Below are 26,968 nucleotides of genomic sequence, written 5' to 3' on the forward strand. Positions count from 1 at the left end.
GGAGAGTGGGGCTGGGTGCTGGAGAGCAGAGCTTGTTGGGCTACACACAAGGCTCTCAGGGGGGACTTCTGGGGTGGGGACAGGGACTGGAGAAGATACAGAGGCCTTTGGCAAAGTCATGGTATGGCATTCCTTCAGGCCATGTTCACTGAGCACTTAGGGTGTCCCTAGCATCACGATAATCACTAGGTCTCCTGGGATTTTACCATCTGGCAGAAGACAAGGTAAACCAATCATTGCAACCATTTCTGTCCATTTTGCTGCTTTTTCAGGGCCCAGAGGAATGAATACTGAACTAGGAGCTAGAATTCCTTCATTTGCTTAGACCCCAAGGAACAAATGAGGTGATGTGGGGATAAGAACCCCATGGGAAGAGTTAGCTCTTACTGGGAATATAGCTCAGTGGTAGCATGCCTGCCTAGCATACTTGAGGCCCTGGGTTTGATCCCCAGCACTGTAGGAATAAAAAGAGAGGGAGAGAGAGAGAGAGAGAGACAGAGACAGAGACAGAGACAGAGAGACAGAGAGATAGATAAGGTTTAACCCTGATACCATAGAGCTGTAAGAGGGAATTTAAGTTTGTTTTTCACCCCAGTTCTCAGGAAGCCCAAGGAACAAAGAATGAAACTAGGCAGACCCCAGCCACAGCTGCTTTGGCAGAGCCTGAGTATTGGTAGCTACTGCCACTGTCATAGCTGGGGTCATTGGCTACCCTTCACTCCCATGACTGTCCCCAGAGAAGTGCCTCCAGAGCTATGGCACTGACCTTGGAATAAACAGCTTTGCAGGGAGGACAGCTAGGCCTGGCCTGGCCCTGATAAAGACAGTTCTGCTCCCTGGCAAGGTTTTTGGAATAGCTAACCCTTGTGTTTTCCTTGTCCCTGGCATGGGTCTTAGGATGATAGAGATAAAGGCCAGAGTGGCCTCTGGGAGGAAGCTCTAGCAGGAAGGGGAAGGGAAATGTCAACAAGGACAGCAGCAATGCCTTCCCAGAGATGGCTGAGACCAGAGTTGGATGTGGAGATGTCACTCTTCATATGGCCTGGAGAGCAGTGATTGGCTGTGGTGTCTCATCAGCATGTGGGCCAAGACCTTTGCTTGGGGAGAGGAGCAAAGGATGGGGAAGACTGTGCAGTTAGGCTTCATTCTCCCTATCCATAAAAGCTGTCAACTCTCCCTCTTCCTTTCCTGAGATCCTGTTCATGTCCCTCAGCTCCTCTCTGGAGCCTTCCCACTTTCACAGTTAACCCTCTCGCCTGCAGGCTGGTATTTGAATACTGTGGGAGCACAGCTAAAGCCTGAGGGGAGGGGAGACCAGGCCTTATTGCTTGGTGGTCGGAGGTTTGGGGAACTTGGGAAGGAGAGGATGAGAAAGGGAGCAGCCAGCAGGTGCCCCCCAACCAGCCTGCTTCCACCCACCTCCTCACTGTTCTCCCACAGGTGTTAGAGCTGCGGCGGCCCATGGACTCCCGGCTGGAGCACGTGGACTTTGAGTGCCTTTTTACATGCCTCAGTGTGCGCCAGCTTATCCGAATCTTTGCCTCATTGCTGCTGGAGCGCCGGGTCATTTTTGTAGCAGATAAACTCAGGTAAGGCCCAGCAGGGCATGGAAGAAGAGGGAGGAGGCATACCCACTAATTACTTCAAGAGATTACCAGTTGTGGTTGTATGCCACATACTGTGGTATTGGTATGTGGGGTGTGTGTGTGTGTTAAGATCAAAATAGGGATGATGGAGCAGCAGCATTGGCGATCACACAAGATGGCATGATTGAGAACCCAGTAGAGGACTTGACCTGAGGAAGGGAAAAGACACTTCTCTGCAGCAGCCACAGGTGTACAGCTGCAGATATATTTATATGGAGAAAAGTAAGAAATGGAGATTTCTGACTTACGGCCACATTTCCTCTGGTAGGGAAGCAAGGCCTTTGTGGGAGATAGGCTGAGGAGGGTGATGAACTCCAGAAAGAGCTGCTGTATGAAGAGTGTTGAGCCAGCCGGTGAGGGGCTGGTTGAGGTGCCACCTAGAATAGGCAGTGGAATGGAATGACCCAGGGCTGAGTGCTTGGGGAACTGTGGAGAAGGGTGATCACAGAAGGCTGGCCAGTCAGACCAGGGCAAAGGTGTCCAGGGACTGAAGGTACCAGGGCGCTAGAGGGAGCTGGTTTAGGAGAGGTAAGGAAAGAGCTGGGTGGATTGTAAGATTTGATCCAGAGTGTTGGCATTTGTGATTTTAGAGGTGGAGATCTGGTTGTGAGTATGGGAGGGATGGCAGAAGTGGATGGTCACTGAACAGGAAGTATTCAAGGAAGGAAGAAGTCAGAGCTCTCCATAGTAGCTGAGCTTTTTTAAAAAACTCAGGGACAGTCAGGAAGAGGATACAATGTCAGCAATGCACAGTCTTCCTTTTGTCAAAGACTCTTATCACAAGCACTGGTTTCTCTAGAGTGGTAGAATTCATTCAGTCATTTAGATAGTAAGCTACCTGAAGTCTCCCATTCCATGTACCAGGTGCTGAGATGAGGACAGTGAAAAAAAAATAGTCTTCCTGACTTGTCCCCCATTAAGTCCCAGATCCCTGGGGTATTTCCTTCTGTTTTTATGAGGGGGAAATGGAGAAGAGCAGGAGAAATGGTTTTCTAGTTACTCTCAGAGGGAATGGGGGCAGGAACCCAGGTCCTCAGCTCAGGAAAGGAAAGAAAGAAAACTAGAGCTGCTGACTCAGAAATGGCCAGGGTCTAGGAGACTACCCCTCACATGTTCTTGTCTGCTTCAGTGCTTCTGTGTCCCACAGTCTATGTGTTTCATGGCCCATTAGGCCTTAGTGGAGGGACCCAGTGTAGCAGCTGGAACCAGCTGGGTATAGCAGCTCCAGGAGGCCCCTGCCTCTTCTTTCTGTTGGCATATTCATTGTCAGTCATAAGGCCCCTGGCTGCCCAGCTATGGTGCCTGAGCCTGGCTAGAGTGTAATGGCCCCTAACAGAGCCTGGGCTTTGAGGTTTCCTTTTCTGAAGGTTTCAGCCCCCACTCAAGGCTGAGCCTCCTCTTTGCCACCCCCACCATAGCCCAGCTCCCATAGGACTGTTGAATACAGCTATTGTTTCCGGTAGTTGCAGCTGCCTCTGAGCACATTCCAGGAGGAAACTACTCCAGGGTCCTGTTCTTGGTTCAGTCAACATTCAAGTTCTGCCAGTCTTGGGTCTTAGAAAAGATGTTTGTCCTCCCCATTTTGGTCTGCCTGATTGAAGCAGGGAGGGGTGGGCAGCACCCGGATGTTTGGAATGTGGAGCGGAACTGCGTGCAGTAGGTTCCACCAGCTAATGCAGCTCAGATCCCATTGTTCATGTTCTAGGTTTTCCATAAGTCCTTTATCACTCTGGGTTAGTTCTGATGTATTTGAGGGAAGGTAGTTATGCATTAATTGGCCCTAGAGGTTTTACAAAACCTGCCTCACAAGCCCCTTGGAGGGGATTGTGGGATCAGTGTGTCCTCTGAGCCTGATAGTCCTTTTCCAGGTATTTCCAGATGACTCTCCTGCTCTCTCTAGGGGATAGGCTATTAAGCCAGGACATGTGTCTCTGTCTACAGACCCAGCAGCATTTTAGGTGTTCATAGGGTGGCAGGACAATCATACAAGGCCCTGATTTACAAGCATTTGTGAATATCTAGAGATCCTTCTAGAAAAAGGGTTTTTTGTTGGTAGTTTTTGTTTTTTTTTTTTTCCCCATAGATGGGACCTACGTTCCCTCTGTGGTGGTGGTTAGAAGTAAACGGGTAAGATTCCTGCCAGAGCTGCTCAGATAGCCCAAGTTTTTATGGCTGTTAGGTGGGGCCTGTTGATACAGAGGAAAATTCATGTTTGAAAATGAGCTGGACTGTAGGACCCTGTGTCCTTTTCTGTCATTTTGGCCCTAAAGGAGGGTTTGTTGTTGTTGTTGTTTGTTTGTTTGTTTTTTCAATGAGATGGGGATCTTGCTTTGTTGCCCAGGCTAGTCTTGTACTCCTGAGCTCAAACAGTCCTTGCTCCTCAGCCTCTTGAGTAGCTGGGACTTCAGGAGTGTGCCAGTGCCTGACTTTTAAGGGATGGTCTTCGACTTTCCTCCCAACAGATGGGGGTCCTTGAGGCCAGGTGTTTTTCCTGTCTTTACTGGATCCCCACACCAGGCCTCAGCACTTGTGGGGACTGTGTACCTACTTCTGCACAGTCCCATTTCTGTGCACCCAGGAATGGTCTTCCCTGTCTCCCATTGGTCATTCAGCTTGTGCAGCATCCCTGTGGGCGTGGAGCCCCCTCCAGGCCAGGAGAGGGATGACCCTATAGAGACCTGAGAGGAAAGAGGGGAATGGGTACCTTTAGCCAGCTAAGAATAGTGCCAACTGCCTCACCTTCTGATTTCTGTGCACACCCTCCTCAGTCAGAGGATTATCATCAGAAGGAGTGGAAAACAAGAGAGCAGAGCAGTAGTAATGTTGGACTTGGAAACTGCAAAACAGGTTGTGTCCCATCTCTGCCACTTATGATTTAACTGACCCTGGTATCTCTGACCCTAGCTATGAAATGTGGAATTGGTATGATGACCTCTGCAAGACCTTCTGGCTCTTGCACACTGTTAATTTATGATGAACTCTTTTCCATCTTACTCTTTGTTCTCCCCATCCTGAGCTGATATTTCTATTAGCTCAGACCTACATCTGTGTGTGTGTGTGTGTGTGTGTGTGTGTGTGTGTGTGGTATGTGCACATAAGGCGGGGGGAGTCCTTTGTGTAAGTGTTGCTACATACCTTCATGGTTGTTTCTTGGTAATGTCCCCAAAGACATTAGCACCAGTGTCCTTGAGGCCCTAAGCAATGGGCAGGCACTGCTTCACCACTCTGTAGGGGCTGACTCAGGCCCCTAAATTCCATTAGTATTTTTGTTACACTGGGAGGTTTAACATCAAAGTGTGTCCTGAGCCCCCAGCAGGCCCTAATTACCATTTTCCTAAGGTGCTGGGCCTGGACTCAGGTGTTCTCTCTGTCTGTCCATCAGTACCCTGTCCAGCTGTTCCCATGCGGTGGTGGCCTTGCTCTACCCCTTCTCCTGGCAGCACACCTTCATTCCTGTCCTCCCGGCCTCCATGATTGACATCGTCTGCTGTCCCACCCCCTTCCTGGTTGGCCTGCTCTCCAGCTCCCTCCCCAAACTGAAGGAGCTGCCTGTGGAGGAGGTGGGCTACCTAGGGAACCAGCTGGGGGAAGGGGTGTGGGGAGAAGGAACAAAGCCCTAGGAGGACAGGGGGGAAGGGAGAAAGACTGCTAGGAACTTGTGGCCTCTAGACCTCTCTACCCAAGCTCTTGTCCTTTCTTGCCAGGAGGTCTATCCCTGGCTGGAACTATTCCTGACATCTGGCCCTGGGAACTGGGGGTGGGTGAAGGGGAGTGGGTCTGGAGGCTTGACAGAGGGCATTGCAGGACTTATTCCCTGAACCACTGCCACTAATGACTCCTTTTCTCAGGCACTGATGGTGAATCTGGGATCTGACCGGTTCATCCGACAGGTAAGAGCAGTGCAATGCAGACAGTGCCTACCCTCCACTGAGCACCTGTCAGGCTCAGGTGTCCAAGCATCCTGCACTATCATGCAACTCAACCTTCACAGCCTGTCTGTGGAGCTCTAGGTTCCATACTCAAAGAGTAGAGAGGGGCAGGAGAAGTTGATCTTGACCCCAGCAGGCCTTTCTGGTTGGCATGATTGACTTCTGGAAGGCAGTATGGGAGTGTGAGCTGCGAGACCTGGGAGTCTGAAGACTTGACCTCTGGACTCTGTCACCTGTGAGCCACATGGTCATGGACAGGCCTCTGAACTTCTCTGAGCCAGTACTCTCATCTGCAAAGCAGAGATGGTGATAATACCGGCCTTGAAATGTTGCTGGGGATTACACTGATCACTCGAGTGTGCTTTGTAATAGAAAGTTTGCAATAACTGTTGTCAACTGTAGAAAGCTTTATTATTCATGGTAATCCTACTAGCTATCCATAAGGAACATTCCTCAGTGTGTCCCCTCTGGGAATGGACAGTCTGTTATTATATACGACTGATAGAGCTGAGGACTCCCAGGTGCAAGATAATTAAGGTATGGACACTGAACCAGAATGTAGAGACAGGAATGAAAGCCCAACCTCATATACAGGATGGACCACACTCTCCCTTTCTTGAGCTCACTGTACTTCCCACCTGAAGCTGGAGATGAAGAAACTGGGGGAATTCATGGGGCAAGGGTGGAAACCCCAATATGGCCACAGTGTTTTTGTTTGTTTTGGTTTGGTTTTTTCAGGGATTGAACCCAGGGATGCTTAACCACTGAGTAACATCCCCAACCTTTTTTTTTTTTTTTTTTTTTTTTTTTTTTGACAGGGTCTCACTAAGTTGCTTAGGGCCTGTGTTGCTAAGGCTTGGTTTGAACTTGTAATCCTTCTACTTCAGCCTCCTGAGGATTATAGGGATTATAGGCGTATGCCACTGCTTGTCTTTCTTTTTTTTTTTTTTCTAAGTACTGGGGATTGAACCCAAGACCTTTCATATGTTAGGCAAGCACTCTACCACCCAGCCACATTCCCAGACCTTTTTCTAACATTTTTATCTGTGTAACCCTGAGCAGGTTTCTAACATTTCTCTGTGTTAGTTTCTCATCATGAAATAAGGTTGATAATAGTATTGGAGTTATTGGGAGAATTAAATGAAATTTAATATTTAAGTTTTTCAACAGGCTTAACACATAGTAAATACTCATCAGTCTCAGCTGTGATTATTATCACTGTGTCTTCCTTCTCCTGCAGATGGATGATGAGGACACGTTGTTACCTAGGAAGTTACAGGCAGCTCTGGAGCAGGCTCTAGAGAGGAAGAATGAACTGATCTCCCAGGACTCAGACAGTGACTCCGATGATGGTGAGAAGGTTTGCGTGGAAGATATGGTTCTGGTCCCAAACATGCGGCACCAGATCCTTTCTGGCTAATACGGCTCCAACTGTAGGATCTTGGTTTCACTCTAGCACCTTTTTGGAAGAAAAATCCAAAGACCTGGCAACAACAAAGACTCTTTTAGCTGATAGGAAACTAATTGGTCCTCCTGTCCTGCTTGCCACAGCCACTGCAGGAGATGGAGGGAATTTCCTTTTCATGGGAAGCCAGGAAAACCACTTAGAGTGAGGGATGTGAGGAAAGTGGTGCTCCCAACTCTTGATTTCTACTTTTGTTCATTTTCAAGTATTTGCTGAAGTATAATTTCTGACCTCCAGGAGCTCAGGGCTAGTTAACAACCTGTGAGCACTAGAGAGTTTCAAGAACAGATAAGTGGGGACTGGAGTTATGGCTCAGTGGTAGAGCACTTGCCTAGCACATGTGAGGCACTTGGTTTGATTCTCAGCACCACATTAAAAAAAAAGATAAATAAAATAAAGTTAAAAAAAAAAAAGAACAGGTAAGTGATGCTGGCTGGAAGTTTTGTGGGGAGAGGGAGAGTATACCAACCAGAGATTGGGGAAGGCCCTACAGCTCTCAACCTGAACCTCAAGGTTTGTTTTTTCCCTTCCAGAATGTAATACCCTCAACGGGCTTGTGTCGGAGGTGTTTATCCGGTTCTTTGTGGAGACCATTGGGCACTACTCCCTCTTTCTGACCCAGAGTGAGAAAGGGGAGAGGGCCTTTCAGCGAGAGGCCTTCCGCAAGTCTGTAGCCTCCAAAAGCATCCGCCGTTTTCTTGAAGTTTTTATGGAGTCTCAGATGTTTGCTGGCTTCATTCAAGACAGGGAGCTAAGGAAATGTCGGGCAAAGGGTAAGGCCAGAAGAGCTTGGCAGGGCTTATGGACCTTCTTCTCAAATGATTTTTACTGCAAAGCTGAATAACTAGCCACTGTAATGGAAGCTCTTGGGTATCTGCTCTTCTGAAAGAAATTTTCAAGGGAGCTCCCTTCTTTCCCTGTAAGTGCTTTTCACAAGGCTGTGCACAGGTGGGAGCCATGCAGCTAGAGAGCGGGACTAGAAATACTCACCTAAGAGCATCTTGACACTGATTGCCCATCTTCTCCTCGGATAGCCTTCTTATTCAGAGAAAAGAACCACATTAAGAAATTTGGGGACTTCTGAAGACCCAGGGGTTATGAAGTTCTTTAGAGATAATTAGACTAGCTGTCTTAGGTTGTTGGCAGTCCCCATTCAAGGCAAGATAGTTATCTATCTTTAGTGATTTTATCAGCTCTCTAGGGCTTTTTTACCACAAGACTTTGTGTCTAACCTCAGGGTATTATTTCTCTATCCACTCATACTATCCATTTAGTTTAACAAAACTTTTGGGAACAACATGGTGGAGTTATAAGAAGCCAGAGGTTTCTACTCCTGGGCTGCTCTGCATGCAGCATCTTCACCATAATGTGCACTGGGAGACAGGCTATGGAGGGTTTTCTTGCTATCAGTGGTGAACACCTGGGAGATGCTACTTATAATAATTTAGATGAGCCAGTCTGAACTCTGATAAGATGTTCCTGTGAATTATAATCCCAGATGTTTGACTTCTTTTTTGACATTTCTACCCCACGGTTTATCATACAGACTTCCAGTGACTGGTCTTTCCCATGTTCCTGTTTCTCCTCTTACCCAGGTCTGTTTGAGCAGCGAGTAGAACAGTACTTAGAGGAGCTCCCTGATACTGAGCAGAGTGGAATGAATAAGTTTCTCCGAGGTTTGGGTAAGTGGATAGATGAGATAGGTATTCATCAAGGAGGGAGAGCGTCTGCATTCCCAAACACTCTAATAAATCAGTGCCAATAGGTATTTATATATAGTGCCATAGAAAGACAGCAGGAAGAGATACTGTGAGATACCTTGGTGAATGAAGAGAAGGTCCTAGCGATTACTCCAAGGGCATTTAGCACAGGATTTACTGAACTGCAGAACAAAGAGAAACCACAGATTCTCATCTAAGTCAGGTCTTTTGGGATGCTTGCCTTCCTGTGTGAATGTGAGGGCTATTAGGACCAGTGAGCTCTGCCCTTCTAGCAAATCTTCACCACTTCAAGGATCTTAGCCAGCTGGATCATAGAACCATAGCATGTCTCAGTTTAAAGAGAAACTGAGGTCAGACAGGTTAAGTGACTTTCCCAGAGTCATAAAGTGATTAATACTTAGTGCCCTTATTTTGGAATGTTTTCACTACCCTGATCAGAGCTATCGATATCATCTGTACTCTAGTATTTCTAATCCTTTGTCTCCCACTGATAAGGGTAGGGTTGCAAGGAGAAGGATTGTAGGTTGAAAGAGATATCATTTAATATTCTTACTATTGCCTTCTCTGACCCACAGGCAACAAAATGAAGTTTCTTCACAAAAAGAATTAAACCCCTTTCCCAGTAGCAGAGTCCAGTGCCTTGCAGAACCTGGAGCCTGGGGAAAGGGCCCAGCCTGGGACTTTCTGGGCTGCTGTGTCTGCTCTGCCCCCACAGATCCACCTCCAAGCCAGCCCACCTCTGCCTTCACCATATCCCAGGATACTGTTTGTAAATAATCTGCTGTAAGCTTTCTTTAACTGTTTTTGTAACAAGCAAAGAGAATCTGATAAATATTTGTATATTCCCAAGTGGCCGGGTGCTTTCCTGCCCTGTCTGAGCATGGATGGAGTTTTGCTGGGTGCTGGTGACTGGCCAATTATGTGCAGCTGACTGTCTCAGCCAAACCACTGATCTTCCCTAGAGGCTTTTGGCCTGCCTGCCTGCCTGCCTGGGGCCCCTGCTGCCAGTCTTGGGCTGTGGAGAGCAGGTGTTGTCTTGTTATGATTTGTACAAAAGGACTTTTTTTTTTTTCAATCTTAGAGTTTTATATTTTTTCTAGTAGTCCCCCTCCTCTAAGCCTCTGTTTTAGAAAGGCAAAGGCCATTCAGTTCCCATTTGCAACATGGAATTAGGCTCTTGGGCCTGGTCTTCTCTTGTTCCTCCTACCCTCAGAGATGGTCAGTGAGTTATGGGAAGCCCAGCCCCCAGCTCTGCCTGTGCTCTCTGGGCCTGGCTCCCAGTCAGTGGTGGTCATGATGCGGTACAGTGCATCCCTCCTTCCCATCATCTACAGGTGTCCTCAATAAACAGTGTATAGTCATTTGGGCCCGAGAGCCCCATGTGTTCCTTGGCTTCATTATCTAGAGTTCTCTCTTCTGGGAATGGGTTGAGACAGGCCAGTCAGGAATGAAATACCATTGTGTAGGTAGTTGAGCACTTGATAAGGGGTTAGCTTTAATATGGGTCACTGACCTCCCCTGATATAGAGTTCTCTTGGCCTGGTTGCCAAGAGATTGGTCTTACATTGTTCTCCTTCAGCTTCCCTCTCCAGTAGCTAACTTTTCAGACTCTACTTAAGTGTTTCCAGTGATGGAAAGAATACTTTTTGCCTTATCATTAGGTGAATCTTAACATTTTCATATTCATTCTGAAGCCTAGCCTCAGCATCAATGGTGTCTTAAGACACGATCAGGTATCCTAACAGTGATGGACAACCACTGCCAACCCTGGGCTAGCTCATAGCCCTGATCCATTGCCTATGATGCTTCCATGTCACTCTGTGAAGTTTTTCCATTGGAACCCTATCTTTTGCATCCAAAAAGCCCTGGTACATTCCATGAAGAGCAAGGAAAGAAGCTGGATGGGGAAAAACAATGACTTAGGCTTTCTACCCACCAAGGCCTTTTAAATAGAAAGCAGAGACCTTGAAAATGCCCAAGATGAGACATTTATGGAACTTTCTTCATTGATTCCGGGTTTGGGTCTGGCAGGATATGAACTATGAGTTTTGTAACCTTCCACCATAGCCTATTTAAACAGGAGTTTCCTTCCCTCCTCTCTCTTCACTGATGCCTGCACAGGTCCCAGCCTGTCCCTGGTTTGGGGCTCATAAAGCCAAGTTGTGTTTGTCTTCTAGGAAGACAAAATCACCTTCTCTGGAAAAAACCTCCTACAAAATTGACCTTGGCATTTGCCAGGAATAGAAAGGGAGGATTGAGGCCTCATAAGTCTGGGTTTTCGGTTGAAGATGAGAAATAAGAATTAACTAGAAAATTCAGAGTAGTGTGTAGCAAACCCCAGGACTCATCACTGTTTACTCAGCCTGGGCTTCATGACAGAGAAGTGGATTCCTTAATAAAAATAAGTATCTGGTTTCCAAAAGGTGTTCTTGCTCCCTCTGTCCCTTTCTCCCCCAACCCCTTTTTAATGTGGCCCCGAAGCACCTTCAGACATGATCAGATGACAAGATAGAGGTGTAAGTTATTTTTGTGAAGTCTGAAACTTTTATGTATCTTAAAAAGAAAATAGCTTATCAACCCTTGGGTAAATCCCAGAAGGGCATGTCTCCTTCCTCCTCTTATCCCAACTTAGAAAATGGATACTGGCACACACAGTGGCTTGCCACAGTGATCACTATGGCCAAGGCACAGCTTCAGGGGGAAGAGAAGGGTTTGAATAGTTGGCCTAGTTTGGAGATCACAAAAAGTGTTCAAGGCCTCTTTCCCAGTTCTGCTTTCGTGTAATCTCTGGACCCCTAAACCAAGGACTCAACCTACAGATCCAACATTTTTTTCAATATCAAGTTCTGTAGCTCCCCTGTTTACTATCCTGAAATGAAATTCATAGACAACAGAACTTAAACATATTCTAACTATAAGAGGAGAAAGAAAAAGAAAGTACTTTGTTTTGTTTTTTAATAAATGTGTGAATGCTTGGGCACACCTGTATTAGAAGATACGAGGAAGTCCCATATCTGAACCTATACACAGAATCACTATGAATGTGACAGTTACACATTATGCAGATAAGCATGCTGTATGAGCAACTCATCTGATTTTGGTCAAGGGAATTTTCTGAAATGAATAATTTTGGGGGAACTGGTGCTGGGGATTTAACCCAGGGGTGATTTATCATTGAGATACCCAACCCGTTTTTTAAATTTCGAGACCCATCTCACTAAATTGCTAAGGGCCTTGCTAAGTTGCTGAGGTTGGTCTCAATTTTATGATCCTCCTCCTTCAGTCTCCATGCCTGGAACTGGTAATGTATGAGATTCTCCTGGAATCCTAGAAAACTAAAAAATATTCAGTTTTCTCTGAAAACTCTGGGTGGGGAGACTTTTTAAATTCTCAGTTGGTATGTTTGTCGTATAGGGCCAACTCAAATATTGCAGGACATCTAGCATCCCTGGTAGCTTCCCACACATGATTATGACCAAAAAGGGGGGGGGGGCAATAAAATTTCTGAAGTGTTCCCCTAAAGAGTGTTATGGCTGCCATTCAGAACAAGGGTCCTCAAATAGTACCTTTCTGACAATTCTGTTTCCCCAACTGAGGAAGTTCCAGTGATTATAAGGGTCAGCCCTCCTCATTCTGGAGTTAAGAAAGGCTCTGTAATCAGTCTAAATTTTTGATGCAGAGCAGGCTGCCCCATTATACCATATTAAATACTCTCTTCACTAAGTAACCATGCTCTGGTAAACTGTAGACTCAAAATAAGGATCTGACCTTTTCAAAGGAAATATTTACCAGCTGGGAGGCGGGTATAGCTCAGTGGTAGAGCATTTGCCTAATACACCAAGGCCTTGGGTTCAATCCCTAGCATTGAAAGAAAGAAGTGGGGGCACTGTTTTGAAGGAGTGTCCTTGGAAAGCACTATTATTCAAATTCTGGTTCACACTGGAATTAGAGACCCCACCCCCCCATAAACCTAATTATATTAACAGCTGCTTTTTTGGGGGAGGTGCTGGGGATTGAACCTAGGACCTCATGCATGCTAGGCACTCTACCACTGAGCTACACCCCCAGCTCCTTGGTTAAATTGTTTACAAACCCTCTTTATTTCACATGTATATTACCTCTCTTGTACACAAATCGCTTATAGGGGTATACAAATGGTATTTAAAACAATTAAAAGTGAGAAAGAAAATATAACAAAAGTTGGTATATAAAATAAAGCCAAGAATGAAACATACAATTAACCTATTCTTACCGAGGAGTGGCACACAAAATTAGTTTCTACAGCCAGATGTATTGGTGTGCATTCTAAAAATTCTTAAATTCATTTGCCAGTGGACATGGTAAAACGCCATGAAATCTGAATTTAAGATGCCATGAAAACTAGAGAAAATCATTACTTTTCATTAGTAAGTTTCCGTAAGCTTTCTAAATTTTGTTCATTTATATCGTCTTTAAAATGAAATGTTCATTTGGTTTAAAAGCAACTGACTACCAAAACACCATCTTCCTCCCTCACCTTCTTATAGAACATTTCCAGACAGGTACAAGCATTTTCTTTTTTAGCCCAAGGTGCCCATGAACATAGTAGGCAGTCATCATCTTTGAAGGCAACTGAAACACGTTTCTGGGTTGGAAAGTCCCATCTTGAAAAGTGCACATAAAGACCACACGTCCTGTTCTTCAGTGCCCCGGAGCGGGGGTTTGAAGCACAGCAAAACTGGTCTCTGTTCTGAAGGGAACTCAGGAACAGAGTCAAATCTTTCCGCCTTGTAAGGGAAAGTACCAGTGCATCAGCAATGGGGTCTGGCTCCACCCCCTACCGGAAGTGATCTAGATGAAAATGGCGCCGACCGTGCTCCCAGTCCGGACTGTCACCCTGCCCGCCGCATCACTTTTCAACCAAGGAAGTGGTTCTCCGGGGCAAAGTTAGACCCGTTTTGAGCTCTGGGAAGTACCGCGAGCCCATTACCGTCGGGCGGTGCGGATGGGAGAAAACAGCGGTAGGAGGCTGCAGCCACTGGAGGCCTTGTAGTTAAGACACCACTCATTTTGCCTTCAATGTAACTGCTCAGCTTGTTTCAGTCCCAGAGGCTGACTGCGCTTGGGCTAGGCACTTAACAGGAATTAATATTTACTTGAATTCAAAGCTTAAATCTGGCCGATTTTGATGAACTGCATTTGTAAATTGCATGGCATTTCCTCTTAAGTCCTAAATTACATCTGCACCTGAGATCTGGATGAAAATATATTCAAAGAACATACACATTGGGTCAGAGATTATATCCTTTGCAATCCAAGCTTGTAAGATTGAGTGTGAATCTACCATGCTAGGTAACACCATTTTCACATTTTAAGAGGGACATGAACAAAAAGTTTTAATGCCAGCAAGTCAGGATACTTGATAAAGCTGTGCTTCTCACATCTGGGAGGACCTTTCCAATCCCTGTACTAGCCAGCCAAGGAATATAGTGCTGATGAATCAATCAACTGCCCACCGGATAGGCCAATGAACCCTAGGGTAGTCTCATGAAATAAACACTAGTGGGTTGTGGGTTCAAGAAAGTACTCTGCAACTCGGGTGCATTGGGACTCCAAACTACTTCTTAATCTGGTTCCAAGATGTAGAACAACTGTTAGCAGTGGGCCCTTTCACTCTAAACTGAAATACCCATCAAAACGTTAAGGTTTGTCTAGATGCATAAGGAAATAAATTGTCACTCAGTCATTTAAAATTAATACCAGACATCTGTCCAAGCTTTTTTATGCTAGATACAAGGAGACTCAGATTAGCAGCTGTCCTCTAAAACAGATGGAAGTGGCTTGGGGAGGGGGAAGATTCCCATTTACAATACTAATGACTTCTGAATTTAATACATATGGATGCCAGCAATCTGTTCACCTTCCTCCAATACTCCACCCTTTCATGCTTGATCATTTGTGGTCTGCTCAATATTCAATTCAGTAACCAAATTCTGACCATTGTGCCTTTTGAAACTTACCTTTCCACCCTCATTCCCATTTTGTTGCTGCCTTTAGCCGCCTCAGTCCCTGAACTACATCTTGGTCAGTCCTCTTTTCTCCAGGCTCATATCCCACATGGCACATTCCACTTGCCCAACCTTTGCAGATTAGTTTCCTGACTCATCATTTTGCTATTCCCTCTGCTTGGACCACTTACTTTCCCACTTGACAAAACATTAAGATTAACCGATTCCTTAATCTGTTCCCTTCCTTAAAATTTTACACCTAAAAGTCAAAAACAAAGGCTAAGTGTAGGCTTTCGGTTTTATTTGTACAAAGTGCTCAAGTAGGCAATTTTAACTGAAATATAAAGATGAGGAAATTAGATTGAGCATTGAAAGTCATGCAGCTGTTGGGTAGAAATCAGTTTCTTAATTCTGACTGCCTGCGCAGTTCTTTGGTCTCAGGTTCCATATTAGAAAGAGCCTGTATTTTCACCTTTTTCCATCAGACATTTAGATGCAAACCCAGACGATTCAGTTTAAAAAAAAAATTTTTTTGTAGTTGTAGATGGACAGCATGCCTTTTTTTTTTAATGCGATGCTGGAGATCCAATTCAGTGCCTCAAATATGCCAGGGAAGCACTCTGCCACTGAGCTACACACAGCCCCAGCCTTGGACAATCAATTAAAAAAAAAATTTGGTACTGGAGATTGAACTCAGAGGCACTAGGCCACTAAGCCACATCCCCAGCCCTATTTTGTACTTTATTTAGACAGGGTCTCACCAAATTGCTTATTAGCTCCTTGCTCTTGCTCTTGTTGAGGCTGGCTTTGAACTTAAGATCCTCCTTCCTCAGCCTCCCAAGCCAATGGAATCACAGGCATGCCCCATGGGACCAGGGACAAGCCAGTTTTAAAAGTATCCAACTGAAAAATTTTCCTGACTTCTTATAAACTTCAGGAAGAGCCATTAAAGCTGTAACAAATTATAATTTATCCTGACACCTATTTATAAACAAGTATTTTGTTTTACTATCATAAAACATACAAACTAAAAAACACAAATCTAGTTTCTGGTCCTCAGGATTTTTCAGTCTTCTCCATATTTCAGACTAAAAATATGAACAATTTCATTATTTCTTTGAACATCAAAACCCTTTATGTATAGGGACATGAATCTGACATTTGCTTTGCAGAATCCAATGCATTTTGATATATTCGAATTGCTGGGCACCATATATTAAGATTTTGATTCAGAATATCCTGGTTGTAACTAGAATGGTTTGGTCCAACAGGAGGGAGCCAGATGGAAAAAAATCTTACACTTAGCAATCAAGTAATTGTACTCCCTCAGTTCTAACACTGTTACTTTTCAGTGTGATTGATCAAAATCTTGTGAAGATCATGCACCATCAAAACTAAACTTCTCTTTCTAACCCCACAAAACAGTTAAGGGTGCATGCTTGCACTTTCTGTAAAATTCAGTATACAATGCTAGTAGGCCTTTTAACATGTATTTCATTCCACTTTAAAAACTAAAAAAGCGGGCTGGGGTTGTGGCTCAGGGGCAGAGTGCTCACACAGCATGTGTGAAGCCCTGGGTTTGACCCTCATCACTACATAAAAATAAATAAAGGTATTGTGTCTGTCCACAACTGAAAAAATAAAAAACTAAAAGGTTTAATTAGCTAATGCCTCTTAAGTGTTGGTGCTATTTCTACTATATGCTATGAAGGGACCCAGCAGAAAGTCCACCACGTCCCTCATGTGCCTAAGACCTATAAAGTGGGTTTCTAACATGCAACATATAGGTTTAAAGTACAGATGCCAAAATACCTACTCGGACCACAAAGGAAAAGAATTTGTTAGCGTTTAATGAACCTCCAGAGCTCCATGTGGCTTTAAGCCACCAGAACACAGGCACCCCCAACACCCTTAATCTTCTCCTCAGCTCTTCTGCTGAAGAATTTGGCCTTCACGATGACAGGTTGCTTTGGGAGCTTTCCCTTCCCCAAAACTTTGTAGTAACCCTAGAAGAAGAGAAAAGGATGTATAACACACCAAGCCACATACCAACTTCTTTATGGGCACAAGGAAAGAAGCTAACATTAACTTTTGAGGTCCCAGGTAGGGTATGTTTCTGATCTGGGCACTAATGGGGAACACTGGCTGCTACCCCCAGTGAATCAAGACCAGCAAATTATCTCCGAGAACTGTAGCACACCAGGACAAGTTCTGTGTCAGGATGTGACTCTAGTCTCGGCAAAGCACAGATCTCCCTCTCATGCTCAATTTTCCTTGTTAAGTAAAAAAGGAAAGATGCATTCCCAGCAATGCTCAAAGTCCTGACCACCAAAATTGCTCAAAAAAACATTAAATAGGCTGGGAACAAAAATTTAAAGCTACCTGAGTATCTCCCCAGGGTTTGGGCCTGCTTAAAGATTATTTCCATGATTAACTTCCATGGAAGTTAAGACTAACACCAGGACCTGAAAACCCCCAAAGATATACAAAGTTTAAGGGGGGGAAATTGCTTCATAAAAATGTAAGGTCTTGAATAACAACTAAGATTTTATTTTTAAGGAACATGAAGGGACAAGAGCCATGACTCTTGACAAGTCTAGAGCCAGCTACAGCTCAAGCCAAGAAATGTAAAATTATTAGAATCAGGACAATGGCAATATGAACTGATTACTGATTAGAAAGATATTTAAGCAAAAATGAACTGAAATAAATTTGAAAGGAAGGATTACTCTCTAAAGGTTTTGCCTGAAACACAAGCAAGAAATGCAAAGGATATGCATTCTCTGAATGTTTACTTCTGAGAGCAAAAATACAACCAAGACAAGGAAAAGAGTGGGGAAAAATTCCATTCTGGTCATAACCAATTCTACCAAAGTCTGTATTTTCTAGTAGGTAATCAGAGAGGTATAGGAGACATAAGAAGATAAGTGTATCAACTCAGAATTTTATAAGGACAAAGGAACTTTATAATTAATACTTAAATCACTCACCGATCGCACTACGTCAATTATGGGAGCAGCTCCCGTCTTGTTTTTGGCAGCATTTACTCGTGTCTGTTCACTGACCAATGTCCACAATTTATCAAGGTTGACAGTTGGGCAGAAGCTCTGGTTCCTCTTTAAGTGGTAATGCCTCATACCAACTTTCCCAAAGTAACCTGGGTGACTGGGAAAGAAACGGTAACCATCTTCATATCCTCACTTCACTAAGAAGCTACATTTGAAGCACTCCATAGAATATCTACTTTTGTAATACAGGTCTCCTAGAAGAACAGTGAATCTAACAGTTGTTAGTTCATGTCACTAACCTGGTGACTGGCTGTGCCATGAAGCCCACAGTCAGTGAATAAGGTCAGCAGTTATTCTTCGAGGACTCTAGCACACTGAGGCAATAGCCAATACCCAAGCGTGACTCTAGCCTCGCTGAGTTTCTCAGTTCACATCAAGAGTTAACTTGGCAAATTCAGTAATAGGCAAGATTTTTAGGAGGCTAACTTCCACCTATGTTCTAAGCTCCCCTCATCTAAAAGGGCAATGTCAGCGAAAGCACAGTTCAAGAAACACTCACTATTTGTCGAAGTTAATCCTGTGGTGATGCATGCCACCAGCATTACCCCGGCCTCCTGGGTGCTTCCGGTGCTTGCCTGCAGGAATACAAAGCTACATGATTCACTTAACCCTCACCAGTCCCTGGATACTATCTTGGCCAAACAGAGCACTTCCCCACTTCTGTGCCTAGTTTAAGCTGTTCCCAATTTACAAATCTTATTGGTGTGAAATTCTCTAAAACTGGAATAGCAAAAGATCCTCAAAGAGAAAAAATAAGTGAACAAATGTTCAATTCAATCCCGACTCGACCGCAAAAAGGTCTCCGTAGCTACATTAGCTTCTGAGCTCTCGAAACACAACATAAAACCGAACAGGAGGAACTTACCAATGCGGCCATGTCCATGGCTCACGTGGCCCCGAAGTTTCCGGGTCTTCCTCAGTCTGGAAGGCTGCGTGGGAAAAGGAGCTTATTGATAAAGCCTAAGAAAAAGGGTAGGGAATAATGCTTGCCAGCCTGAGACAAGCCTGCAGGGCTGGGGACAAGGACCAGACTTCTGTCGCGTTCGGCAAAGCTGAGAATACTGGCTGGCCAGACGGTCCCGAAGGGCGGCGCCCGGGCGCTCCGGCCCTCGTGTCTCAAAGATCCGAACCTGGGCCCAACACGCGGCACCGTGATCCCCGCCCCGGGTACACGCCAGCCATCCTGCCCTGCGTCCAGTCACGCATAATCTGAAGACCGGGTTATGTGGCTGGGAGGCAGCAAGTAGAGCTCCGCGTCGCTGACTGCAAGAAAGCGGAGGCCACGCAAGAAACACCTACCATATCGGCTGCCCAGACGAAAAAGGAAGGCCTTCTTGAAGTCTCGCGAGGTATCAAGATAGGGGGCGGGGCCAGTGTGCCTCACTTCCGGCAAGGAGGCCGTCCTCGGGCGGGGCCTCCTTGGTCTCGCGGGTTTCCGATTCCCGCAGACAGTATCCTCTTTCTGAGGGTTGTTGTATTCACAATCTGTGCCGGGGAACTCTTCTTGTTGTAGCCCGTTGTATCTGGCTCGGATGCTGAAAATGGTTGAGGAATCTAGGCCTTGGGTTGCTGTACCGCCAGGACCAAGGTGAGCCAGGCCATTTCCTGGCGCCCTGGCCCGGGAACCGCCTAGGCTGACACGAAGGACCTCTTTATCTCTCAGCTCCTGGCCTAATGCCCCAGCCCTGAGTGGTCCCACGCGCCTCCCCTGTTCTTAATGTTCTGCTTGGGTCCAGTCGTTGGTTGCTTCCTCGACCGCAGTGAGGAGCCCGAGGCACCGTCTAACCCTCAGTGTGCTCGCCTGTTTGCAGCTTTTGGGCGTCGTTTCTGCAGTGCCCTACTGCCTCGGGGACCTGCGGGCCACCCTTCTGAGTGGGCACTCGTCCAACTTCCTTTGCCCTTGTGTTATCGTCACGGGTATCACCTCCAGTTTAAACAGGGAGCCAGGGACGTTTTTCAGGGACCCAGACCTTGTAAATACTTTTTCTAAATGCCGCTTTTGATTTTTCCTCCTAACCTGGTTGGGATGCCCCAGACTCCTTCCTCTTTTGAGCCAGATACCCTATGCAAGCATTTTCTTTGTGAAACTTCTCCTATCAGTTCAATCAGAGCTTCTCACTTGCTCACCTGTACTACCACACCATCTAGTACATAGCTCTTACATAATTATTAGGTTTCATTGGTCTTCCCTACTGGACCAAATTCTTTTTTTTTTTTTTCTTTTTTCTGTTTTTCTTTTTTTTAGAATTTAATCTGTTTTATTTTATTTATTTATTTACTTTTTATGTGGTGCTGAGGATTGAACCCAGTGCCTCACTGGTGCTAGGCAAGCTCTCTACCACTAAACTACAATCCCAGCCCTGGACCAAATTCTTTAAGGGTTCAAGGATTTTTTTTTTTTTTTAAAGCCTTGCACTCCTAGTTCCTGGCAATTTGTAAGTACATGTTCAACAAGTGAGCATTTCTTCCCTAATAGAAAAGGCATCTTCTCTTGTCTTTAGTAGTTTCTTCAACCAGTGTTAAAGATCCCATCCCCTCAATTATTCTGTGAGTGTATTTATTTTTTCTGCTTTGCTCCTTTCAGCTAATGTATATTCTAGCTAAAATTTCCTTAATTTTCCCTGTTTCTATTCTTGCTCTTAACAGCCAAACTCCCCCAAATTCTGACCTTTTGCTAGTTTTTGTTCCTTGCTTAATTCCTGCAATCTTGCTCTCAGCCCCCATACTTAAAGGGGATTATTTTATTAAGGTAATCAATAAAACAGAATTGCCAAATTGTATGGGCTTTTCTGTTCATATCACGTGTTCTTCCTGTTGTACTTTTACTCTTGACATCTTTTTAAGAAAAACTCTTGTCTTCCTCTTTATCTGGCTGCTTCTCAGTCTTTTCAGGTTCATCTTTTTTTTTTCCCCCAAGTGCTGGGGAGTGAACTGAGGACCTGGTGCATGCTAGGCAAGTGCTCTACCACTGAGCTACATCCTCTCCCCCTTTTATGTTTTGTTTTGGTTGGTTGGTTTTATTTTTTGAGACAGGGTCTTGCTAAATTGCCTAGGCTGACCTTGAACTTGTGATCTTGTGAACTGTCTCAGCCTCCTAAGGGCAATTACGTGTGTGTGCCACCAGGTCCAGCTTTTCACCTTCTAACTTTGTCCACCATTAATTTTTTATATTTATTTATTTGGCACCGCAGATAGAACCCAGGGCAATCTACCACTGAGCTACAACTCCAGTCCCTTTGTCTTCTTTTTTTGAAACAGGATTGTACTATGTTGCTTAGGGCCTTGCTAAATTGCCAAGGGGCTTCAGATTTAGCAATAATCTTGCCTCAGCTTCCTGAATCCCTGGGATTACAGGAGTGTGCCACCATGCTGGGCTTAACTTTGTCTTCCATTTAAATGTTGACATTCCTCAGCCTTCTGTCCTTTTCCCACTTATCTTTTCACAGTACATGGTCACCTCAGGTGACTTCAATTCACATCTCTATTGCTGAGCTCTAACCCATACAGTCACTTATTACTGGTTAGCATCCCTTGAATTCTACAGATAAACATATCCAAAGAACACACTCTTCCCTGCTCACTGGTACCTTCTTTATTTCTTTTATCTTGGTGAGAGGCATCATTGTCCATCTAGATAATGAGTTCAGGCCTGAAAATGGTTCCTAAGCCGTTACTTGCTCTTATACACTGTCACCATTCTTTTAATTCTGTATCTCTCAAATCTACTTCCTCCTTTTCAGCCCTAGTGCCACTATCTTCATTCAGATCCTCATCCTTTTATCTGGAGTTTTCAAACTCTTCTGTGATCACACTACCTGCATTCTATCCCTCCATCAGGTTTTCCATCAGGTTAGTACTCCCAAGACATAACTTTCATTCTTCTATGTGATCAAAAATTTCAGTATCTCCCTAATAGCAACAAAATAAGCCTACCTACCTATCTGACCTTACCTCAGATTCTCTCTTCCACAAGCTTTCTATCACAGCCATACTTTACTTCTGTCTCCATTTTGCCTTTTCTCATGTCATTGCTCATGCCTGGAGTATCCTTCCTCTTCCTAACTGCATAGCCTGAATCTTTCTCAACCTTTAAGGCCCACCCTATTCTGCTTCTTCCCAGAACTCTAGTCACAATAATAGACTCAACATTTTCAAAGAACCTTAATTCACAAATGCATCTGCCTGAGAATTCAGCTATACCAGCCTCATTTTATGCATGAAAAAATGCACAGAACTGAGTTACTTGTCAGAGGATGTACAGCTGGTAAGATACAGAGCCTGGGTCTGCTTTTACCTCAGTGACCACTCCCTCTCTGACCTCACAGCATTATGGTATTCATCACTCCTTCAAACTTAATCATATACTGCCTGTGGCCAGCAGAAAGAGGAGTCTTGGGAGTGGGAGGGCAAGATCTAAGAAGAGATCATCTTCTATTTGACATGGAAACTGGCGTGTAAGTGCACAGGATGAATTGAGCCACCCAGAAACTACCCTTGGGAAGATGATCTGTCAATGAAGGTAAGCTGGACAGAGACTTGGGAATGGAAAGTAACCTTCAGGTATAAGTGGAGCCTAGAGCAAGGATCAAGACTGTAAGCGTGAAGGTAGGGTTCTGGGTGCTAGGGTACTGCTTCTGAAAATTGGTCAAGTTCCTTGACTCTAGAGGAGCTCTCTTCTGTCCTACAAGCCACCTGGCTGAACAGTGTGACTTAATCATATGGCTCATGTTGTGTTTGTTCAGTATGGGTCAGTTTCCCTAAGTCTACCAACTCTTGAGAGAACATACAAAGGTGAGTTCTATATCTGCAAAAGTGAACAGCAGCTGGATATTAGGCATTAGATGACCCATCCTCCTTACTAGACACATGGGACATGAACCCTGAGAGATATCCTCTGTGACATCTTCTCTGAAGGAGAGCATGGCCTTGTGACATCTCAGATATCTGGACTCCCTCAGCAATTCAGGGCCCCAGAAAATACCTGTGAAATGAGTGGAAGGGAGGTTATGCCAGGCAGCAGCCTGGTAAGGCAGATAAATGAGATGCTGACTTTTTGCTACCTCAACTCTCTTCAAGTGACCTTGACAACACACTGCCATCCTAAAGAGGCCTGATGACCCCTCTCCCTTTTCCTTCTCTCAGGGTTCCTGATTTCATCATCAGTCCTTCAGACAGCAACAATAGCTTGGATGCTTCCAGCCCCATCTTCTTGATCTCCATCTTTAGATTTGAACGTTTAGAACTCATGTTGCTTTCTTTCTTTTTTCTCTTTCTTTCTTTCTTTCTTTTTCTCTTTTAGTTGTAAATGGACACAGTACCTTTATTTATTTATTTTTATGTAGTGTTGAGAATCAAACACAGTATCTCATGTATGCTAGGCAAACCCTCTTGCATTGAGCCACAACCCCAGCCCCTGTTGCTTTCTTTTTTAAAGTAGAGTACTATTAATTCAAGATGGGGAAAACCAGATTTCTGTTCATTTTTAAGTCAGAATTAGAGAAAAACTCAGAATTCCAAATTTATTTCAGAAAGAATTTAAAAATATACCTGTAATAGAAAAAAATAGTACGTTAAAATTTTTTCTGAAAAAAAAAACCATAAATATAAACACCTCAAATCATACCATTGCACAATGCTGTTTTCATTTCTGATTATCACCTTTCAGCTTTTGCTTACATGGAGACATAGCTGTTTGCAAAGATGGTGGTCATAGTGTATCAATACTTTTGTATTCTGCTTTTCATTTAATTCCACAAAATTTTTCTGTAATACTACCCATTCTTCAGAATTAAACAGCTGAAGAGTAATTTACCTTCAGCATATAGTATAATTACAAAGTCATTTTCTTGTGTTGTTTTCATTTTTTTTGTTTTTATTGTGTTCTTGGCTATTAGAGACATGAATGCAGTGAACATTTGTGTATATATAGTTTTTTCTTTTTCTGTCAAATAACTTTGTCTAGAATAAATTCCCAGGAGTGAGATTTCTGGATTATAGGGTATAGACATTTTTTATCATTCATGTTATGTTGCTGTTTCTTTCAAGTGGATTGTACCAATTTATGCACCAGCAGTATGTACAGTTACCAATTCCATTTCAACTTCCCTAGGCTTAGGAATTTTTGTTTGCTTTTTTTTTTTTTCCCAGAAGTTTTTCATATATGACATTTAGGGAAAATTCATAGAATCACAATTGGGGACTGCCTGGCTCCTGGAGACATTTAAATTTGCTCCTGTCTTAAGTACAGTCTCCTAAACTATACCTCCTCCACTCTCCTAGGTCAGGGAGAAAGAGCTAAGTTGCAGTAAAAAGGAACCAGAGGAAGGGGGTAAGAAAGGGATTATTTGACCTCTGTCCTCATATCAGAAACTCATTGCTTGAATGTGCCTTTACTTCTTTTACCCTTGTGGAGTTACTTCAATTGCTCTTCTAAAACAAAAATGAAACCCATTTTTCTTTATATTCTTACCCCATGTAGTACTTACTGATGGTGGAATGCCACACCACTTTTTGAATTTTTAGGATTGAGATCGAATGCAGCAGTTTTCAAAATGTGGTCTCTAGACCCTGAAGTAGTCCTTGAGACTCTTTTGGGGTTCCACAAGGTCAAAACTTTTTCATAATAACGTGTTTTTTCATCTTTCCACTGGGTTAATATTTGCATTGATGGTGCCAAAGCAATGATGTAAAAAACTTCTGGTGCTTTGGGCATTAAACCATGTAAACCACTAGGCTTTGCAGTTAAAAAAAAAAAAAAAAAAGTTAGTTTAAACCAGGTGTGGTGGCATGCACCTATAGAACCAGCTACTCAGGAGGCTAAGGCTAGAGAATCACTGGGGCCCAGGAGTTTGAAACACCAACCCTTAAAAATTAAAAAAAAAAAAAAAAATTAGTTGAACTCAAGAATGTTCATGATGTAGAAGTAACAATTTTATTAAATCTCAATTCTTTTTTTTCTTTTTTCTTTTTTTTTTCCTTTGGTACCGGGGATTGAACTCAGGGGCACTCGACTACTGAGTCACATCCCCAGTCCTATTTTGTATTTTGTTTAGAGACAGGGTCTCACTGAGTTGCTTAGTACCTTACTTTCATTGAGGCTGACTTTTGAACTCAAAATTTTCCTGTCTTAGCCTCCCAAGCCACTGGGATTACAGGTGTGCACCACCATGCCTGGCTTAAATCTCAGTTCTTGATTACATGTCTTTAATGTTCTATTTGAAGAAATTAAAAGTATGAAAAAAGTAATTCTGTTACATCTCAAAGTATTGTGCTTTTCTTTTGACCTGAGTTGCAAGCTAAACTAGCTTCTCCCTCCCCATGGAACAGAAATTTTAGAGGAAAGAATAACTAACAAATGAGTTATTCAGGCTTGGGACTTTGGCAGATATTTTTCTCAAAAATAAGCAGTTTATTTTGCCAATGATAAAATTTAAGCTTTCAAACAAAAATTAGAATTCCGTTGTTTTAGCTGCCTCTATGAGCTTGACAGTTCATAGTGAGAGTCATTAATTCTTAAAGAATTTTCCAGTGAAATTAGAAGTGATATTAAAATGTTTGGATTTTTTTTTGTTAATTGTGTAATGAAATGTGTCAGTATTTAGAATATCACTGAAACAGTTTTTTCCAAATGATCACTGCTTGATGTTATAAAATTATGCTTAGGTAAAAGAGCAGTTCACAGTGTGAGATAGATCAGTGGATTTTAATTTAACAGTAAAGTTCATTGAGGTAGTTTCAGTTTCCATGTTATAATTAATATTTAAGAAATTATTACTTGCTGAATTTTTGTGTAGTACCAAAGAATATAAAATATGATAAGGCTATTGAAATACTTCTGTACATTTTTTCAAATGTTATCTGTGTAAGACGGGGTTTTCTTTCTGTACTGTAAACAAAACTATAACAGTTTGTAAAAGCAATCCATACAGGAATTCAGTTGTCTCGTATTAAGTCAGACATTAAAGAGGTTTACAAATATGAAAAAACAATGTCACTCTTCTAATTAAATTTATTTTAAGAAATAGTTATTTTTCCTAAAAAGTATGTTATTTGTGTTAACATGTAAGAGGTTTATTTTTTAAGATCTTTTTTTTTTTTTTTTTTTTTGGTGGGAGTGGAGGACTGGGGATTGAATCTAGGGATACTCCACCACTGACTACATCCCCAACCCTTTTTATTTTTCTTTTTTGAGATTGGATATTGGTTAAGTTACTGAGGCTGACTTTGAATTTGTGATCTTCCTGTGTCAGACTCCTCATTCACTAAGACTAAAGGCATGTGACACTGCACTTGCCTATTTTTAAAGTTTAATTTACACATTTTTTGGTGCTGGGGATTGAACCCAGGGCCTCCTACAAGCTAAGCATGTGCTCTACTACCGAGCTATACCCAAATCTGGGTTATTGTTTGAAATGAATTAATATCTTATAAATTTCTCAGTTTTAATTTCTGATGTGGTAAATAGAAATAGATATAACCCACATAAACAAAACCTCTTTGGGGTCTTCAATAATTAAAAAATGTAAGGGAGTTCAGAGACCAAGATATTTGAGAACCAGTGGTCTAATAAACTTAGCCATCTTAAACCTCCTAGTAGAGACCACTCTCACTTCTACTGGGGCTGCTTCTTTGGCTGCTCTATAGGAAGTAACTACTCCTCAAGCCCCAGAAGGAATTGTAGGTGATAATCTGTTGATTACTTTATGTAATAGCATCTTTCAGACTCTAGGCAGCCTGGCCCCTCACAGCCCCTTCACCTTTCCTCTTTAATGGGTTTGGTTCCCAAAAACTTTGGGCTGAATTGAGGTTTTTTTTGTTTTTTGTTTTTTTTTCCTCAAACTTGGATGATTACAGAATACCAAATTGAATTAAATGATTTATGTTTTGTGTCTTAAATAAATACAAATGTAAAAGTAGACACAACTTCCTTTTGGTTTCAGCTCCTATGCCATTATAATTCCAAATACAATTTATAGTTATTAAAAATTTAAAAACCAAAACAATTAAATTAACTATTAATTTCCATATACAGATGATATTTTGCTAAAGTAAATTGCCGCTACAACCCACTTCAACTTCAATGAGGCACTCACTGTTGCAGATAAGTTCAGCAAACATGTTACAATGACGATGACTCAATTTCCCCACTTTCT

At 43.3% G+C, this 26,968-nt stretch overlaps 3 protein-coding genes and 2 non-coding genes across 13 annotated transcripts in view; 2 read left to right on the plus strand and 3 right to left on the minus strand.

The window, feature by feature from the left end:
* Dennd2b (DENN domain containing 2B) overlaps window positions 1-11,888 on the plus strand; it is a 154,084-nt gene extending 142,196 nt beyond the window's left edge. For 5 of the 6 annotated variants that reach the window (XM_047518241.1, XM_047518242.1, XM_047518243.1 and 2 more), the window contains 7 exons: window positions 1,441-1,589; window positions 5,029-5,206; window positions 5,495-5,536; window positions 6,816-6,927; window positions 7,574-7,813; window positions 8,636-8,722; window positions 9,337-11,888. In XM_047518241.1, coding sequence (XP_047374197.1) covers window positions 1,441-1,589; window positions 5,029-5,206; window positions 5,495-5,536; window positions 6,816-6,927; window positions 7,574-7,813; window positions 8,636-8,722; window positions 9,337-9,371 — 843 coding nt within the window. In that variant the 3' untranslated portion in view covers window positions 9,372-11,888. The remainder of the gene's footprint in view (window positions 1-1,440; window positions 1,590-5,028; window positions 5,207-5,494; window positions 5,537-6,815; window positions 6,928-7,573; window positions 7,814-8,635; window positions 8,723-9,336) is intronic. The other variant, XM_047518245.1, reaches the window with a different exon arrangement.
* Window positions 11,889-15,032: 3,144 nt separating this feature from the next.
* Rpl27a (ribosomal protein L27a) lies at window positions 15,033-19,203 on the minus strand. Its single transcript, XM_047518246.1, has 5 exons — window positions 19,116-19,203; window positions 18,682-18,745; window positions 18,316-18,391; window positions 17,739-17,913; window positions 15,033-16,754 (listed from the first exon to the last, which is right to left on the minus strand). The coding sequence occupies exons 1-5, from the start codon at window positions 19,116-19,118 to the stop codon at window positions 16,626-16,628; spliced, it is 447 nt and encodes a 148-aa protein (XP_047374202.1). The 5' UTR covers window positions 19,119-19,203; the 3' UTR covers window positions 15,033-16,625.
* On the minus strand, window positions 16,857-16,988 carry LOC124960821 (small nucleolar RNA SNORA3/SNORA45 family). The gene has a single exon (XR_007104144.1). It is a non-coding gene; the product is annotated as a small nucleolar RNA SNORA3/SNORA45 family (small nucleolar RNA).
* On the minus strand, window positions 18,043-18,172 carry LOC124960822 (small nucleolar RNA SNORA3/SNORA45 family). The gene has a single exon (XR_007104145.1). It is a non-coding gene; the product is annotated as a small nucleolar RNA SNORA3/SNORA45 family (small nucleolar RNA).
* Window positions 19,204-19,249: 46 nt separating the features above from the next.
* Window positions 19,250-26,968, plus strand: part of Trim66 (tripartite motif containing 66) — a 58,337-nt gene continuing 50,618 nt past the window's right edge. For 2 of the 4 annotated variants that reach the window (XM_047518233.1, XM_047518239.1), the window contains exons 1-2: window positions 19,250-19,404; window positions 22,142-22,335. In XM_047518233.1, the coding sequence (XP_047374189.1) occupies window positions 22,330-22,335 (6 nt within the window). In that variant the 5' untranslated portion in view covers window positions 19,250-19,404; window positions 22,142-22,329. Of the gene's footprint in view, window positions 19,405-21,225; window positions 22,336-26,968 lie in introns of those variants that run through there. The other 2 variants (XM_047518236.1, XM_047518234.1) reach the window with 2 other exon arrangements.

This window comes from Sciurus carolinensis, chromosome 11 (assembly GCF_902686445.1).
Source record: "Sciurus carolinensis chromosome 11, mSciCar1.2, whole genome shotgun sequence".
NCBI lineage: Eukaryota > Metazoa > Chordata > Mammalia > Rodentia > Sciuridae > Sciurus > Sciurus carolinensis.

Bases quoted from the DNA above. Each gene is read 5' to 3' on its own strand.
- Rpl27a (XM_047518246.1), bottom strand. The intron at 17,914-18,315 runs GTGAGTGTTTCT...TTTCTTTCCCAG, and splicing joins AGGATTAACTTCGACAAATA to TCACCCAGGTTACTTTGGGA. The intron at 16,755-17,738 runs GTGAGTGATTTA...CTCTTCTTCTAG, and splicing joins TAATTGACGTAGTGCGATCG to GGTTACTACAAAGTTTTGGG.